At 36.1% G+C, this 15,488-nt stretch overlaps 1 protein-coding gene across 1 annotated transcript in view; it reads right to left on the reverse strand.

Annotated features, from left to right (window-relative positions):
- LOC123542861 (zinc finger protein 808-like) overlaps positions 1–14,030 on the reverse strand; it is a 33,333-nt gene extending 19,303 nt beyond the window's left edge. Inside the window, exons 1-2 of the mRNA XM_053532116.1 lie at positions 13,761–14,030; positions 845–1,810 (exon numbers count right to left, since the gene is read on the reverse strand). Of these exons, the coding sequence (XP_053388091.1) occupies positions 845–1,516 (672 nt within the window). The 5' untranslated portion in view covers positions 1,517–1,810; positions 13,761–14,030. The remainder of the gene's footprint in view (positions 1–844; positions 1,811–13,760) is intronic.
- Positions 14,031–15,488: the final 1,458 nt, after the last annotated feature.

The following is a 15,488-nucleotide window of genomic DNA, read 5'->3' on the forward strand; positions in this document are numbered from 1 at the left end:
TTCAAATATGTCTTAGAGATCATCAATACCAACAATCTGATCAAGTTTCATAAAGATTGGGTCGCAAATGTGGTCTCTAGAGTGTTCACATGCCATTCCTTTGATCTGATCTACTGGTCTAGTTTTTGACCCCACATGACCCAGTTTCGAAACTGACCTAGAGATCATCAAGACAAACATTCTGACCAAGTTTCATAAAGACTGGGTCAAAAATGTGGTCTCTAGAGTGTTCACAAGCTTTTCCTTTGATCTGACCTACTGGTCTAGTTTTTGACCCCACATGACCCAGTTTCGAAACTGACCTAGAGATCATCAAGACAAACATTCTGACCAAGTTTCATAAAGATTGGGTAAAAATGTGGTCTCTAGAGTGTTCACAAACTTTTCCTTTGATCTGACCTAATTTTTGACCCTACATGACCTTAGTTTCGAATTAGACCTACAGATCATCAAGACAAACATTAGGACCAAATTTGATAAAGATTGGGACAAAAATGTGGTCTCTAGAGTGTTCACAAGCTTTTCCTTTGATCTGACCTTCTGACCTAGTTTTTGACCCAACATGACCCAGTGTTGAACTTGACCTAGAGATCAAAGGACTAACATTCTGACCAAGTTTCATAAAGTTTAGGTCACTAATGTGGCCTCTAGAGTGTTCACAAGGCAAATGTTGACGCATGATGCATGAAGCCGACGGACGCCAGACAATGACTGGTCACAACAGCTCACCTTGAGCACTTTGTGCTCTGGTGAGCTAAAAAAACATAAGCACAGGCATCACATTTAGACATTTTTCCTCTAGATGTTTTACATGCATAAAATCACAAACAACCTTATTTTAAGCAATCTCTCCAGTATGTTTTGCCATATGCTTCTTCAAGTAAACGTTTTGATTACAGGCATAATCACAAACACCACATTTAAAGCGTTTCTCTCCGGTATGTACTGCCATATGCCTCTTCAGATCACTTCCGTAGTGACACATATAATCACAAACACCACATTTAAAACGTTTCTCTCCAGTATGTATTACCATATGCCTCTTCAGATCACTGCCATAATGACTCGCATAATCACAAACATTACATCTGAATCGTTTCTGTCCAGTATGTACTGCAATATGCGTGTCCAGCTTACTTCTGTTTTTACATGCATAATCACAAAAATCACATTTAAAGAACTTCTTTCCTGTATGTTTTGCAAAATGCCTCTTCAGATCACTGCCACAGGCACTGGCATAATCACACAAATTACATTTAAAGCTCTTCTCTCCTGTATGTATTGCCATATGCCTCTTCAAATTAGCGGCATGGTGGCATGCATAATCACAAACATCACATTTAAAGCTCTTCTCTCCTGTATGTTTTTTGATATGCATCTTCAGAGAACTTTTTGAGGTACACAAATAATCACAAATGTTACATTTATAGCACTTTTCTTGAGTATGTGCTGCCATATGCATCTTCAGATGAAAGCTATTATTACATACATACTTACAAAGGTTACAGCTCAACATTTTTCCAACAGTATGTTTTCCGATGTGTGTCTTCAGATTACTGACAAAAATGCACAGTCATATCATTTAAAGAATTTCTCTCCTGTAAGTTTGCAATATGTACTTTTAGCTCATAACTTGTACAAAATGCATTATTAACAACACACCATTTAAAGCATTTTCTCCTGTATGAATTCTCATATGGCTCTTCAGATTATCACTTGACAACATGCATTATTACCACATATCTTGCATTTTACGTGTTTCTCTCCTGAATGTTTTCTACTGTACATTGTATATCTTCTACTTGCATTACTGAAAAAAAATGAAAACAATTATTTAATTATTATTATAATTATTATTGTTATGATACCAGATTTATATAGCGCCCTTTTCATGACAAACACGTTCAAAGGGACTTTAAAGCAACTGCAGCTACACAGGGCATGAAAGTACAGGCACAGAGCGATCTCACCAGAGAGACAGAGTGAGATAAAGCCCCCAGAACAGACAGAGAAAACTTTTCAGATACAGACACGTCCGGCTAACTTAGCCTAGCTCTTTGCGAATAGACAGTCTGGTTCTTAAACGTGCCCGGTGTATAGCACGCGAAGCCGTCTTTCCTGGGAAAAACAAGTACAGGCCTCTAACTTTTTGTAAAATGGTTACCATACTTTGATAAAAAACAATTACAAGAGGGCCATGATGGCCCTATATCGCTCACCTGAGTACCATTGCTCAAAATAATATGATCAAGTTTTGACATAGAGCACATAGACATACACATTAAATATCATCAGGATAAACATTTTCTTGTAACAGTCCCTTTTGACCTAGTCAGGGCCAATTTCCATACTAAGTTTGAGGGTTCTAGGCTCAAATGCTGCATTTTAGTAACATGACTATTCCTTACCCTGGAAGACTTAAATAACATTTAAAACCAATTTTTAGATGCTGCTGAGATATATTCGTTTACATAAAATAAAGGGAGGTAATTTGTCATAAATTCAGTCAAAAGTTATCTACCCTGATTGTCCGAGTCCATCTGATGGCACAAATGACATTTCAAATCAGTATCTTCATTGGTTACTGAGATACACCCATTTTAATTTGAAACAAAGGGAGGTAATTTGACATAAAATCAGTCCATAGCTATCTACCCTGATTGCATCAGTCCAACTAAAGACAATAATGAAATTTCGAATGAGTTCTATAAATATTTATCAAGATAAATCCATTTTTATTAAAATCAGGGGAGGTACTCATGCATTGGTATATGCATGTAGAAGATACAGAGTAAAAGCCTATACAACAATATATTAGTAAAGTATTCATATCGATAACTCATATCCTTAGGTGGTTCTCAAGTTATGAAACAGAAACTGTTTTCCATTTTCAAGCCCCTGTGACCTTGACCTTAAGGCTTTGATCGGACGACCCCAAAATCAGTAGGGGTCATCTACTCTGCATGTCCAATCATCCTATGAAGTTTCAAAATTCTGGGTCAAGTAGTTCTCAAGGTACTGACCGCCGCGAGTGACCGGAAATGTTTTTCCATTTTCAGGCCCCTGTGACCTTGACTATCAATAGAGTGATCCAAAAATCAATAGGGGTCATCTACTATGCATATCCAATTATCCTATGAAGTTTCAACATTCTGAATCAAGGGGTTCTCAAGTTATTGATTGGAAATGGTTTCCATAATCAGACCCCTGTGACCTTGACCTTTAATGGAGTGACTACAAAATCAATAGGGGTCATCTGCTCTGCATGACCAATCATCTTATGAAGTTTCAACTTTATGGGTGAAGTCGTTCTCAAGTTATTGATCAGAAATGGTTTTCCATGTTCAGGCTCCTGTGACCTTGACCTTTAACGGAGTGACCCCAAAATCAATAGCGGTCATCTACTCTGCATGACCAATCATCCCATGAATTTTCAACATTCTGGGTCAAGAAGTTCTCAAGTTATTGATCGGAAATGGTTGTCCATGTTCAGGCCGCTGTGACCTTGACCTTTAACTGTTAAACTGTTAAACAGAGTAACCCCAAAATCAATAGGGGTCATCTACTCTGCAATCATCTTATGAATTTTCAACATTCTGGGTCCAGTGGTTCTCAAGTTATTGATCAACAAGAGGGCCATGATGGCCCTATATCGCTCACCTGTTATCATTGCACTTGAGGACAAGAAGGTCCTCAGAAAAAATATCTAAGTCCAAAGGACAGGAACAACAAAGGAAAGAAATTTAACCAAAAAGAAAAACAAAATTCTAACAAGGTACAGATATGTCAAAATACACCTAAAAATTGGAGGTACCATCCATGTTGTACCACAGAAAAATGGTCTCGGTTTTTCCCTACGGCCAATAATAAAAAAGTTACTAAAAATAAGCTATTTATAGTAATGTAAAAGGGAAGTAATTCAAAAGAAAATTATTGTAAGTTAACAAAAGAAGGATCTGCCAAATAAATCTGTTGACATAAATGAAATTTCAGATCAGTATCTTCATTAGTTACGGAGATATACCCATTTTAATTTGAAATAAAGGGAGGTAATTTGACATAAAATCAGTCCATAGTTATCTACCCTGATTGGCTCGGTCCAACTAATGACAATAATGAAATTTCAAATAAGTCCTGTAGGTACTTACTGATATAAATCCATTTTGACTACAATCAGGGGAGGTAATCAGATATAAAATAACTCTGGAAACTACGATTGGATCTGATTTGTCATGGAATCCAAGATTTATTGTTGTTGAAGATATTTTGGAAGTTTGTATCAAATAAAACCATAAATGAAGTCTCTATATGGCTGCAAAAGCCAAAATAGCCAATTTTGGACATTTAAGGGGCCATTACTCTGGAACCCATGATGGAACCTGGCCAGTTTAAGAAAGGAACCAAGATCTTGTGGTGATACAAGTTGTGTGCAAGTTTGGTTAAAATCAAATTATAAATGATGTTGCTATTGTGCAGACAAGGTCAAAATAGCTAATTTTAGCCCTTTCAGGGGCCATAACTCCGGAACCCATTAGGGGATCTGGCCGGTTCAACAAAGGATCTGAGATCTTATGGCAACACAAGTTTTGTGCAAGTTTGATTAAATTCAAATCATAAATGAAGCTGCTATTGTGCAGACAAGGGCAAAATAGCTAATTCTGGTCCTTTCAGGGGCCATAACTCTGGAACCCATAAAGGAATCTGGCCAGTTCAAGAAAGGAACCAAGATCTTATGGTGATACAAGTTGTGTGCCAGTTTGGTAAAAATCAAATCATAAATAAAGCTGCTATTGTGCAGACAAGGTCAAAATAGCTGATTTTGGCCCTTTCAGGGGCCATAACTCTGGTACCCATAAAGGGATCTGGCCAGTTCAAGAAAGGAACCGAGATCTTATGGTGATACAAGTTGTGTGCAAGTTTGATTAAAATAAAATCATAAATGAAACCACTATCGTGCAGACAAGAAATTGTTGACGGACGCACGGACGCACGGACGGACGGACAAACGACGGACGACGGACGAAGGGTGATCACAAAAGCTCACCTTGTCACTATGTGACAGGTGAGCTAAAAATGGTTTTCCATTTTCAGGCCCCTGTGACCTTGACCTTCAACGGAGTAACCCCAAGATCAATAATGGTAATCTACTCTGCATGACCAATCATCCTATGAAGTTTCAACATTCTGGGTCAAGTGATTCTCAAGTTATTGATCGGAAAAGGTTTTCCATGTTCAGGCCCCTGTGACCTTGAACTTTGATGGAGTGACCCCAAAAAACAATAGGGGTCGTCTTCTCCATAAGCCCTGTCATCCTATGAAGTTTGAAGGTTCTAGGTCCAATGGTTCTCCAGTTGTTGATGGGACATGAAGTGTGATGTACGGACAGGGCAAAAACAATAAATCTCCCCCAGAGTGGGGAGACATAATAAAGCTGCTATCATGTAGACAAGAAATTGTTGACGGACGGATGCACGGATGTCCAGCCGAAATGAAAGAGAGGGCCATTTCTTTTGTTATTATCTTTTGTTTGAATAGGTGGCCCTGGTCCTTTAATCTATTTTTAACGGATTGAAGCTATTGTTCTCTTTTATTCTCTTTACCATTACTCTTTCATTTCAGTTGTCTGCACGGACGGACTGACGACGGACGAAGGGTGATTACAAAAGCTCACCTTGTCACTATGTGACAGGTGAGCTGAAAATAGCAAATTTTGCCCCTTTAAGGGGCCATAACTATGATACCCATGATGGGATCTGGCCAGTTTTTGAAAGGAACTGAGATATTATGCCAATACAAGTTGTGTGAAAGTTTTATTAAAGTTGACTGCAAAATGTTGTCACAAGGCAAAACTGGCAAATTTTGACCGTTTAAGGGGCCATAACTCAGGATTCCATGATGGGATCTGGCCAGTTTTCGAAAGGAACTGAGATATTATGCCCACACAAGTTGTGTGCAAGTTTAATTAACATCAAATACAAAATGTGGTCTCTATCATATTCACAAGGAAATTGTGAACGGACAGATGACGGACGGCCACAAAAGCTCACCCTATCACTATGTGACTGGTGAGCTAATAAAACACATATCACTACTAAATGAAGAAAAGAGACTTCATTTAATTAATAATATTTTAAAATGCTGCGGGTAGTGAAGTATTTATTGGCCATTTCCGGAGAAAAATAAAACGCAAAACATTTTCATTTCTAAGAATCCAAAAAGAATAATTATTCAATATTATTTCCTAAACTTGTAAGTGGATATATAAAAGATAAATCCCCATGCTAGGCAGTGCCTTAATTCATATTATGGGTTAGTCCAAATAATTCAATTATTAATTGTACTTGAGAGTTGAATATCGTTAATATTTTTGGACTTGTCGATATCTGCCTCAGAGTACAAACCAGAAAAGGAAAAGAATGTGATAGCACTGTCCCCTTCTTTGCGTAAATAACAACCAACTTAATCCGTTGGGCAGGAATTATGTTATGACAAAGTGACGGATCAAAAAAAGAAATACATACATATAAAGCCTGTAATTTTTCCTTTCCAATAATGTATATATTATCTAGATTCCTTAAAAAACTTTCAAAGTATGACAGAGGTTTAAATCACGTGTACTACATATTGGAAAATGGCCGATACAGGTAAACACATTACTACACGAAGCGTTTTCATTGGTCAAGCCTCCGACCGCCATTACATGAAGACGATTGAAACGTTAGAGGTTTAAATTTTTTACAACAGAAATTCTTGATAAATATGTCATGTTCTTATGTTTTTTATTTACTATTTATGATTTAAAACAACAGGTAAGCTGTTAGGGCTAAAAAAATCGTGACTACTGATAAATCGTAATTTCAAAAGACCACAGTTTCCACCACAGTTTTGATTGTTTCTGGTTGAGACCTCTAGGTAGACAACGTAAAATATCAAAATGTAAAATCGGTCTACCCGAGGTCTCATTATTTAGACTAATTATGGGTCAACTGAACTAGTCTGTTTCAAATGAACCAGCCTAGTTAATAAGGCCATCTCTGACCTGTTCAGTCAATAAACAGGTCTAGGAAAGTGGTTTATTTACAGATTATTTGTAAATTTACAGATACTCTATAAATTTACAGATTTTTAGATGCATACCATAAGTAAATCAATTAATTTCAAGCTACGATTTTGAGTCCAAATATGATTTTAGCAGTTTTCAAACATTTGATCTGTAAATTTATAGATCGAAAAATCTGTAAATTTATAGATTATCTGTAATTCTAACATGGCTCGAATTGATTTCCAGTTAAACAAAGAAGAAAATCAAGCTCTGTATATTCTGCGATAAACAACGGTTGACGCGCGGACCAGTAAGAGAGCATTATGAAGTCAATTATGACGTCAAATTGCCGTATGACGTCCGATACATTACTCCTCGCAGAAATGAAGTCCAGTATGATATTTATTTAAATATATCAATGAGCATGTCAGAATGAAAACAATCAATGCCTTCTTGTGATTTATCGTCTTATTTACCACGGTTCATCGTTCAGATGCTTCAGTATTTACCTACGCATCTGAACTCTGAACCGTTGTAAATCAGACGATAAACAACTCGAAGGCCTTGATTATTTGTTAACTATACCACTTTCATAGACCTGATAAAAAAACTGAACGTCGAACGTAGAATTAATTCAATTATTTTGACTGTTCACAATATCTTAGAATAGATTTTTTGTACACAGCAATAATAAAAAATAACAAAAGATAAATTTACAACTGATAGGATTTTAAGAAATGGTGTAAACTTACTCCAAAGACTGATAACACTCTAGTGATTTCTCACATACAAATGGCGTATATTATCTAAGGGAAGAAACTCTGTGAAAGAGACAGGTGTATTCCCCGGAAAACCCGGAATTTTACGGCTAATTTCCGGAAATCATGTACATGGCAATAAGTTTCTTATTTGGTGTTACAATCGAAGTATTTTGATATATAATCATTTTTAGCATCTTTGGGTAGAAGTAATTTTCTTCAAAAATATTGTAAAGTATAACCGACTGTTAAAATTAATCGTTTTTTGCCGTGAAATTGTCATATTTGGAAAACCCGGAAATCATTTACATGGCTACACGTTTATAATTTGTTGTTGTTTTTTTTAAACAAAATATTTTGATCTATAATCATTTTTGAGCATCTACGCTTTGGGTAGAAGTAAATCTATGCTTTAGGTAGAAGTAAATTTACGCTTTGGGTAGAAGTAAATTATTATAGAGATATTGTTATATTATTATATTTTAAGTATAACCGACTGTCAAAATTGAACTTTTTATTTTTTGCCGCGAAAATATTTTCATATTTGGAAAATTTGGAAATCATTTTCATGGCTATAATAGCCCTGCTTATAATTACTAAATGTACCTATATTTTGCACATTTTAGTAGAGGCTCATGAATGATAGTATATTTGTTCAAAAGCAATTAATTAATGTATGACTGGCATTTCTGGATATGGAACACTCAATTCAGTGGACCGTGACGATGGCTCATCAATATTTAATGACGTCATAGCAAATAAATATGATTTTTTTTTTATTAAAATATACAGGTTTTCTGAAAAGTATGATCTTCGATACACATAAACTATCGTAGCAAACATTTTGTTTATTTCAAAGACTGATACATACTGAACAATTTTAGATTAAAAATTAATGGAACTAAGCATGCTTAATTATATTTTAGTTCCTCTTTTGTTAAACGGTCCAAAAAAAAAACAATTTAATTGCCTAAGAATTTTTTTAAGTCTTCTACATGTTTACTTACCTAAGTTATATTTTGTGCAAAGTATAGTACTGTTTCTTTATTTTGACATTATTCAAGTTTATCCTTTTTTAGATATGGGCATTCAAACTAGAGAGTGCCAAAAATGATCAACTTGTATTCGTGCATTTATAATCAAACTTAAATCTTTCGCGTGATTGCTTTAAAATGTCACCACCTACACAACGCCTCTACATCCTTGTGGTAGAGCTTCCGCCTCGATTGCGGGAGGTCGTAGCTTCGTTCCATGGCTAGGTCATACCAAATGATTCCAGCGGCCCTGGTTAGCATTAAACTCCCCTTTCGTACACTCTTGACAATAAATTCGATCAGAAATGAAATGTAGAGAGTGATAGATATAATTTGAAAAAAAAACTAGTTTCACAATCGACATAAAATAAATCAGTCGAACTAAGTCTGCAATCATAATGCATGGTTGCGTTTGGGTCTTACAAAGGTTCTTCTCATATATTTGATTAATTATCTAAGTGTAAAGCGGCAGTCGTAAAAAAAACTTTCCACACTTGACTTCGGTACTATTTTTTTTTGCGTGCTTTTTAACTATGGAGTCAGTTCAGGGTATCCGAACAATAGAATGCCATACCAGGCAGTTCTAGTGTACGCGAGAGTGTCGCACATTATATCTCTTGAAAAGATTCTGTCAAACTGAGTTTGATATCATTTTGCTTGGTTGCGTCCTATGCTTCCATATGACATTCGCATATATTTTGGTTCCATATGACATTCGCATATATATTTTGGTTCCATACGACATTCGCATATATATTTTGGTTCCATATGACATTCGCATGTATTTTGATTCCATATGACATTCGCATGTATTTTGATTCCATATGACATTCGCATGTATTTTGATTCCATATGACATTCGCATATATATTTTGATTCCATATGACATTCGCATGTATTTTGGTTCCATATGACATTCGCATGTATTTTGATTCCATATGACATTCGCATATATATTTTGATTCCATATGACATTCGCATATATTTTGATTCCATATGACATTCGCATATATATTTTGATTCCATATGACATTCGCATATATATTTTGATTCCATATGACATTCGCATATATTTTGATTCCATATGACATTCGCATATATATTTTGATTCCATATGACATTCGCATATATTTTGATTCCATATGACATTCGCATATATTTTGGTTCCATATGACATTCGCATATATTTTTGTTCTCGCAATAAGCGACATAGCTACGGTCCTCGGTTCCTGATAAGCTCTTGTAAAAAAGTGAAAAGATGCGCTGCTGAGTGGTTACTAAAATTTTGTTTTGTTATTACTACGATTTCTATCAAGTACAATGTTGTGAAATGCACTCGAGAAAATAACAATCTAAGAATTTAGCTGTTTAATTAGACTTTCTGCCATCACTTTATTCTTGAATTCCTGGGTATTCTATAACTAGTACCATTCAACATTTCAAACATATAAAATATTCAAAAACAACAATAGAACATAAAAATCTCGCCTGCCCACGAAACGTTAAATGAATGACCAACTAAACACAATTGAAATTAAAACAATCTAGCCAAACACTATCTGCCCTGACTATTCTTGTTATGTAAAATACCAAAATACGCTAACTATGCTAGAACAACCAAGCCGTGCACAGTATTCTGCTAACTTTGAAATCTTTTATTCCAAGTCACAGTCGCCGCCACATGTGCAAAGTGCAGTGCACTTAAGGTTCGCCTTATAGCATTTGCATCTCCCTCTACAGTCCTTTAAACAACCGCACCGAATGAACCTAGAGCATGAAAATTGCACCTGAGGTAACAATGTCCATACTGGTTCCCATTTTCCATTGCCATATTTCCATCCCCATTCTAATGGACTTGGTAGCTGTGGCTGCTTTACTAAATCTTGACCCAAATCTTGTCCGGCCTGAAAACTTGCTTTCAAGACATGATGCTGAAGCGCAGCCTGTGTGGGAGATCTTGCAATGACCTTGGCCGACGACAAAACAGATATTCTCTTGCCTCATTTACATTTACAGTTGCAATAGGGCTCATTCGCTCGTAGTTGAGGACAATAAATCTTTCGATTGTATCCATGAACTGTTCTTCCAACCGTGATGGAACTGACGACAGAGAATAAGATGTGCCAGTAACTTCTGGAAACACACACCAAGTGTCCCATGCTCTCTTTTTTCCTTTGCCATAGACAAACGACACCACGTCACATCCAGTGATGGCGTGAAACATTTGAATGGCTACCGACTTGGTTGGACCCAAAAATCGTGCTATCTCATCTGCTGGTATATACCTGAAACATTTTCCAATACCAAATGCAATTCACACCTTTGGTAACTGCAGATCGTTTAGAAAGGACACTGCAATAACATCAACATCAGTATCAGCAGTTCTGAGTATAATGTTATTGTGCCCTGATCTCACAGTGTCAAGCAAATGGACCATTATTCTAGTAGCGGCCTCCTCATGTGTACATGGCTCAAGTTTGTCAATGATCTGATCACTTCTGGAACACAAGACTCGCTCGCCGTGAGTGCAAGAAACAGCTCTGTTTCCCGAAGAGAACGCAGCTACAATTTCCTCTGAGAGTAGTAAAAATAACACTTCTTTGTTATCATCTACTCTGAGAAACGACTGCCAGTTGCTAGGTACTTTAGTGAACAGCAGGACGTTGCGCGTTGTGCCGTGACCACGTTTATCTCTTGCAGCGGCTTCCAAACTGTTCTCGAAGTATCTGTCCCACACAATGTCAATTCTTTGAATCTTTTGAGTTTCTCTGTAAATGTAGGGCATAAATCTATTATCTATGTACTCCCTGAAAGTGCTTGGGTCAAGTGACTTTATCATCTGCACAATAAATACGCCATCAAGTATTTGAGCTGTTGCGTTTTCAAAGTCTTCTTCTGCACAGCTAACTAATTCCCCTAAGCACCGTAGGAAGTCTGATTTTGTACCGGACTTCATATCTCCAAGTTTTGAAATAGAAGCTGACCATGGCTGGTTTTCGTACTTGAAAAACTGACCAAGATCACTGTCCCTAGACTGACAAACGATGTACAATCTGGAAAACAGGTTACAGTCCTCTTTCAAAACAGTCATTTGCGTCTTCCTTCGGCTTGAAGTTTTCTGTCTAGAAAATATAGCAAATTTGACTTTTTGTTGTCTTCAAAGCGTTATTTGATAAATAATTTACATTGTTCAGTTCCTATGTAACGTATACTCTTTATCGTGTTTACAATTTTAGGGTCCATTACTTCTCTTCTGTCTGTTTTCAGGAGTTCGCCACTATTTTCACTAAAATGATTGTCTCGATTTTCTTGAAGAAATGTACATGTATTCTGAAAGCCTGTTCTGTGTTCTGAAGTCATATCCAGTTGTATGCCAATGATACTGTCGGCTTTAAGACTTCCGATGTTCGGAATAACTGGATCATTATTTTTCAACGCTGCTGAAAGTGCAACTGTGTACGAATCAGGCAGTTGCGCTATTGTTTTCTGTAAATCTAGAGTATCATTTGAGTATCTCTTACAACACCTTGGTCGTGAACTGAAGGATGTTGCATCACGGAAATAACCGTTCCATTAAAGGAATTTTTTGATGTCGTAGAACTTGGGTTGTGGTCAATATTATCAACTGCAGCTGTGGTAAAGAGTTGCTTACGAAGTCTTGATGGGGCAACTACATCATCTTGTTTATACTGTGCATAGACAATGTTTGCAATATGCATTTTCGGCCGAAATACTGACCTTATTCCGATAAGAAATTTAATATTTCTTATCAAATTTTATTCCATTTTCATCTCTATTTTCAGGAAAGACGTAATACTAAACATATTACCAAATTCCATTGTGAAAATTCGAGATTTTGGAGAAATATAGGCATTTAATTGAAGCCACCCCTACCCATATACTGGACTAAATCTAGGCCTTATGGTCGCTTCATTGTATTTGTTAAAAGTGTCACCCATATGCATTATTTTCACTTCGGTTTTGAAATATCATTCATTCCGTCATGAATATAACTCGAATTTGATCTTCAAAACTTGCCACGTTGGGTGTATATGAACATGAAAACCGTCTCATTCCATGCAGAATGTATTCTAGTGGTAAGAAAGTGTGATTAAAGCACTCATTCTACACGAATTTGCGCAAAAGTATGGGAAAATCTTGATCTATTGTTATGGACTTCTTTCGACTTCTTGTGACGGAAGCACATTTTTGACCAAATTACTGACCTTATTCCTTTTGTTACAGCAGGGTCTTTCACCTGGTTACACTGATCTGTCAAGCACCACAGATAATATGTAGTATAAACGCGCGGAAGAGTCTAAGGCACCTCTTCAATTCAAACCCAATAAAAGACTGTAAACATGGAGTTTTAGAATTAAAAATAGGCTAGAAAAAATCTATAGAGGATATTTGTTTGTTTTGGGTGAATCTGGAATATATCTCACTGAGAAGTGAGAAAAATTCAAATATTTTCACGAGCGCGTAGCGCGAATTAATTTGTGAAAATTTTCTCACTTCGAGTTGAAATATATTCCATAGTCACGAAAAACAAATTTTCTTTTTATTTTATACTTAATTACGTTGAGATGTGCCTTTGCAATAAATTTTAATCTCAGCGCGGGAAACAGACACGCGTAAACAGACATCCTGTTTTCAAGCAAATAATTTAAAATTCATACACAATGTGCAAGTAGATCGGCATTTACAGTGAGTGGTATCAGTGAGTGATATGGATTATATCTCACTGATAAAACACAGTATTTCATCAGTTAGCATAAAATAAAACACTGTTCCTTCGTTTGTTAATGGTATCTTTATGATAGAGTACAAATTATTTACAAACGAATATTTGCCGCAAAGTGATAGTCGGAAAACGACGGTTGGGTGAAAGATGTAGATGAAGATAGAAACGCAAACAAAATTTACCTGCTTGGATATAATAATCCATAGTAAAGTGAAGTTATTCACTTTATCTAATCACATGGAAAATGCGTCTGCAATTGAAATATGTATCTACCATCTGGCTCCCGTAAATACAAGCAAATGCACATAAAATAGAAATGGTACTGCGTCGTGCACTTTGATGGGTAACAGATGATTTCTCACCTCTCTCTCGGGACACTGTTACTGAAATGCAAGGAAGACTGGATTGATGCTCTTTAGAACAGAAAAGATTGGATTCCCGCCTTGTAATGTTTTACAAAATCTACTATCATCTTGTTGCCATCAACCTCCCAAGTTACATTCAAGACAGACGCACCCGTATAGTTTCAGACAAGTACTTGGGAGGTGGTCTTTATTCACAAGTTAAAACATACTGTAAATATTTAAATGGAAAACAAAACATATCGCCTTTAGAGCCAGGTAGCCTCTGTTCAGAGGTGGTCTTATCACGTTTGACTGTAAATAAATGATCATCAAATCATACATTTTCATCGCAAGTGTCGACCAAATCTACCGCTCTTCATTAAGCAAACACACATAGGGGCTGCCATGAAGCTATGGTACGTACATGTATGTTTCCATTACATGCACTTAATTAGCCTAGTCATTGCTGTTGAACTGTCAACATGTTGTCATGACAGTAATGATCCTGTAATTCCCTTTGAATTAAACACACGGGAACTTGCAAAAAATAAAAGTCCAGCGACATTTCATAAATATGTCTAAAAACATACGGAATGTTATACACTTTCACAAGACAAACCATTTAGGCCATATCAGTTTGCTTCAAAATGTGTAATAACAAACTTTTTGGTAGATTTGACTCATGCAATAGAAGATGCAGGCATGTTTGTTTTAAAGAAATTTCTGTAAACATTTATAACAAATTTATAAATACATTCCATGTTATATAGGTTATACACCAAAAATGTTTAATAATGTGCGGATACGATCTTTGTTACAGAAACATAGTCAAGAACCAACAACTAGTACAAAAAAACTTGATTCGAATCTCTCACTCATTTTAAAAGTCTTTGGAGACTGAAGATGATATCAAGTCAGAGCACAATCTTGAAAAGAACAAACTTTTTGAGGGACTGTTTTCTGCATACAGAAAGCTTTATTCCACTGAACCTGCGCTAATAAAGGTCCAGGATGGCCTGACGAAGTTACATACTACATTTCCCAAGCTACTTTACCACCATAACTGACAATCAGACTCTATAACATGGACTTCTACACCGTTTCAAAGGTCAGATGTCAACATTCTAAACAATAACTACCAAAATGTGTGCATTGATGGTAAGTTATCGACGCTTATGTTGTACCTACGGGTCAATACTGGATCCCAAAAGTTACATATATTTGCCGTTGGTTCAAAAAGGAGAGGATATGGAATAATTCGTTGTTACTATACCACAGCCTTTCTAATGTACATGACTTTCAGCCTGTAAAATCTTTAATTAGGTATTGCCTCTTATTACTAGTACATTTTAGATAATAGTTACTTATTAATAACTTATTACTATACCTACTAAAAACACATTTACAATTTATTTATAAAATATTGGAAGGAGCCTTAATATATTAGTTTTTTTCTCATAATAGCAGTAAGCAAATTAGAGTATCAATGCAAAGGAGAGAAAACATATAAACACATTATCGAAAGTGCCTATGAGTTAATTGGCTATAGTTTGTATGATGTGATCT

Source organism: Mercenaria mercenaria, chromosome 19 (genome assembly GCF_021730395.1).
Source record: "Mercenaria mercenaria strain notata chromosome 19, MADL_Memer_1, whole genome shotgun sequence".
NCBI classification, from domain to species: domain Eukaryota; kingdom Metazoa; phylum Mollusca; class Bivalvia; order Venerida; family Veneridae; genus Mercenaria; species Mercenaria mercenaria.